The following is a 4,061-nucleotide window of genomic DNA, read 5'->3' as shown; positions in this document are numbered from 1 at the left end:
GTTAACCGTGCGCGCACAGGGAGCTGGCCGGATGGAGGTGTGCAGAGGTTAGGAGAGGTGTGCTCATCCTGTCGCATTAGGAGACACTGTTGTCTTCTCTCTCCCTGCTTTCACGGCGCAGGGAGAAGGGAGAAGCTTTTTTCACCATCCCACTGCAGACAACACGGATTGATGGTTGTATTTCCCTGTTTGTGTGTCACCTTGTTGACAGCCTGTTTTGTTCGCGCTGTTTCGCGGAAAATGTGGAAAATGCCAAAGTTTTTTTGTTTGTTTGTTTGTTTGTTTTCCTTTTTTCCCCCCATCGTGCTCCTACGCACGCAGTAGGATAGTGCTCTTGTGGTAGGTGGTCATCAGAAGAGGAGAGGAGACAGGAGTGATGTGCTCTGAATTACCCAGCGGACTGTTGCTGGTTTATTTTAAAACCCATGGATCAACCTGCTCTTCTGCTTTTCGCTCAGGGGACTGAGGATGGCTGAAGACATGACCTGTTGCAGCTTTTCTCTAAGCTTTTAGTGCTTTTTTGCGAGATAACACCCAGCAAAAATGAATCCGAGTTCACGGCTTCTGTTAAGACGACGGATTCTTCAAATGAGGCAGAATTGATTTGGCTACTTTTTGGATTTGTGTCCTTTTTTACGCAGAGCACACTTAAAAAGCGGGAGGAAGGACATGCTGCTGTGGACTCCTCACCAACTGAACAATTATCCGTAGATTTGTTATGAACTAACATAGAAGTTTGAGAACAGTAAAAGCGGCGTTTTTGCTTTTAAAAAACGATGATGGACTAAATCTGATCCGCTTCGCTTCTGTCACACCGAGCGCAGCACCGCGCCCTGCTTTCTAGGAGAGTATAACCTCCTTTTCCTCTCTTGTCTCACCCCGTCTTCCCTCCCGTGTGGTTTGCTTTTAACAGAATGGCCCGGTTTGGAGACGATGTGCCGGGCTTGTTAAGCTCGGGGGATGCGGGATCCGATCGCAACCGGAACCGAGATGGGGCGGCCGTGTCCACAGGTGGCATCTCCCCTGCCTTCAAGCAGACCAAAGCGCAGCGTGCCCGCACCATGGCCTTGTACAACCCCATCCCGGTTAGGGAGAACTGCTTCACCGTCAACAGGTCACTGTTCATCTTTGGGGAGGACAACGTGGTCAGGAAGTACGCCAAGAAAATCACCGAATGGCCATATCCTTAACCGCTTCAAGAAGCGGGTCAGGTGTGAAAAACACAAACACTGCATCCAGTATGTGCAACGAGTCATGTAGGAATAAATGGCAAAAGGTGAGTAAAGAGTGTTCCTGGACAACAAACAACCACAGAGAGTATTTTTCCCATAATCTGTTCACTGCCAACAATTTTCCAATATATTTGCACAATTTCACAGCCAAACTGCCCCTTTGGTGTTTCTGCCCTTATTCTGTTTGTGTAATGTGTTTCAGCACCATGGACAGCACGCAATGCAGAGAAAATCAGTCTCCACACACCAACACACACGATCTGAGTTCAGTCTAGAAATAGTTTGAGTGATTAACTACTTCTCTGTTTCATTAATTGACTGATAACTTAAAATAGAAGCAGCTCCAGCTGCAGCACTGTATGGATGGAAATTAGCACTTGAGAAAATAGAGTGGGAGATGGTAAAGCAATCACTGAATGATGCTGTTTGAGTGAACCTGTACCTGGCACAAGTTTACAGTGCTGTAGAACAATAATCCCAATGTGCATGAAATTACAGTATATATAAGTAAATCTGAGTTTCACAGTAGCTACATCCAGTCAGGAACTACTGCAGAAGAGGAGGAGGTGTCAGTGGGAAGTGAACTAGAGGAACACAAGTGGAGTTTCAGTCTTTATGGCTGTAAGTCAAGACCTGGTGTTGACTCATGATCATGAACAGACAGTAGTATACATTAAACTCAACTAACCTGTTGGAATTAGCTGCTTAGCTGATCATCAGTAGGGAGACAGTAAAACTACTTTCTGAGACATTGATGGACATTTTTTCTCCAGTTCCATATAGTCCTATCCACCCAAATACTGCAGATCCAAATCCGCTTTGCACAACAGTTTATTTATTATACGTTTTTTTATTTGTGTTTTTACATTAAGGATTATCTTGCTGCATTCTCAAACCCAGTAACTCGCTGCTGCTGTGAAAGGGAAAGGTTCTCCTCTGCCTGTTGCTGAGGAGGACGACCACATGCTAATGTCCATTGGTGTCGTGTTTGTGCTGCTGTTGTGCAGCTCACCAGGTGTCCAGGCCAGGTGTGGCCTCTTCACTGCTATTGTTCAGCTCCATTCAGCAGCTTCCTGACTGACTGACTGGCCTACTGCTGATTTTAAAAACCCTGCAAATAGAATGAGTGTGCGTCTATTGTGGAGCACAGCCTATTGTGGTTTCCTCTGTGCACTGATGTGAATAAAAATATAAACAGGATGAATTTCAATCAACAGCCCAGGAAGAAAGGTTGAAGCACGCGTGTGCGTGTGTCGGTTATCGTATTACAGATGTTTCAGCACAGGAGTGGATGGGTCGTAACCAATAACGATACTAAAATATATCTGCTGCAACAAGAATACTGTTGAATTTGGATCAAAATATAGTTTGTACTGCTGTGACCAGAAGGAAAGCAGCCAGACTGAATAACCTGCAGGTTAATGTGCTGTTGTGAAGGGAGTGTCTCATTACATCTAATGAGCTCCACTGTATCTGATTAACAGACATTAACAGAAATTATATGTAATGATGTCTGATCGCTGTGTCATATGCTATTACAACTAGTCATTACTCACCGAGTCAAACTATATTGTATTGTTTGCTAATATGGTTTTGAAGGGAGGGATGCTGAGCCGAGTGTCCACTGTGGGTCAGTCACTACATGTGAATTACGTTTAGTCTGTGAAGATTCTTACACAGCAAATACCCAAGTATAAGTTCATCCTGTACATTTAAACACATAAAACATATTGACACACATACAGTCGTATTGCTATACCTGTGGGGACCCTCATTGACCTTGATCTTAAGCTCGACCTGAAAGAAGTTCTTTGTACTTCTTTAAAAGTGGCATTACCACAGCGTAAGGCTCAGTTACTAATAATGAACATAAATTATTCCTCCACATACACAGAAAGTATGCAAGAAAGATAAACAGAAACAACTATGATGAGCAAACCACGTCTAATGGAAGAGTAGAACTGGGTGATAATGAACATAAAGTTATCGTAAGGTTAATTCAGCTGCTTCAATCCAACATTTTGGACAATGCTTGTCTTTATTTCATTTATGATATCACTCTCTTTGTTTTTTAAGGCCTGGTGCTGAAGGAAGTGGACACTATGGTCTGTTGTCATAGTGCAGGCATCACGTTTGTTGTTTTAGAGGACCACCAGCAGTTTCTTAGTGTGACACTGTACTGTAAATGCTTTCAACACAGTTTTCAGTGCTTCTGCGTCAGACTTTAAATAGCCAAAAAATCTCCACACCACCAAGTTCCTCTGACCCGTCTCTTCCAAGGTTTTGATTAAGATTTTCTGTTGTCGTTTTATCTTTTCCCTCTCTTCTATTTCTGTATATATAGGAATATAGCCCATATATGTCATTTTAAATAAAGAATACATGGTGTATTATATGTAAGATATACACATACAGTATATTTTGCTGTATTGTAAATATATACTGCAGCAAAGAAAACATTCACACTGTCAGCAAAGCAAAGCTGAGCTCAGCAAATGCACTGCTCATCAAGGGTCAGGATTTGATCCTAAACTCGTCTTACACCATAGTATACAGAAAATCTGTAGGTGTCTGACCATTAGGCGAAGGCACTGCATTGCATTCCTGCATTTTCACTCCACTAGTACACTTCACATTTTCTGGTAATAGACGAAACAATTGATCGAGAAAATAATCTATAATCAACAGTGAAAAGAGGTGTTGGTTGACACCCTTACGTAAATTGGTCCTCACAAACAGAACAGTGGCTGAACAGAAAGTAACACAGCATACACATGCACACACGCAATCTCTGCAGGACACCTCTCTTAAAGGTCAGCCTTGTGTTTG

The 4,061-nt window shown here is 42.8% G+C and overlaps 1 protein-coding gene across 1 annotated transcript; it reads left to right on the top strand.

Annotated features, from left to right (window-relative positions):
- The first annotated feature begins 894 nt into the window (after window positions 1-894).
- On the top strand, window positions 895-1,190 carry LOC113152458 (voltage-dependent R-type calcium channel subunit alpha-1E-like). Its single transcript, XM_033325950.1, has one exon. The coding sequence runs from the start codon at window positions 915-917 to the stop codon at window positions 1,188-1,190; it is 276 nt and encodes a 91-aa protein (XP_033181841.1). The 5' UTR covers window positions 895-914.
- The last annotated feature ends 2,871 nt before the right edge of the window (window positions 1,191-4,061 follow it).

This window comes from Anabas testudineus, chromosome 4 (genome assembly GCF_900324465.2).
Source record: "Anabas testudineus chromosome 4, fAnaTes1.2, whole genome shotgun sequence".
Classification (NCBI taxonomy): Eukaryota; Metazoa; Chordata; class Actinopteri; order Anabantiformes; family Anabantidae; genus Anabas; species Anabas testudineus.
The sequence above is the reverse complement of the archived record's forward strand: the minus strand, read 5'-3'. Positions and strand labels throughout refer to the sequence as shown.

What these genes read in the sequence shown, in the direction of transcription:
- LOC113152458 (XM_033325950.1), top strand. Translation starts at nt 915, where the DNA reads ATGGCCCGGTTTGGAGACGATGTGCCGGGCTTGTTAAGCTCGGGGGAT.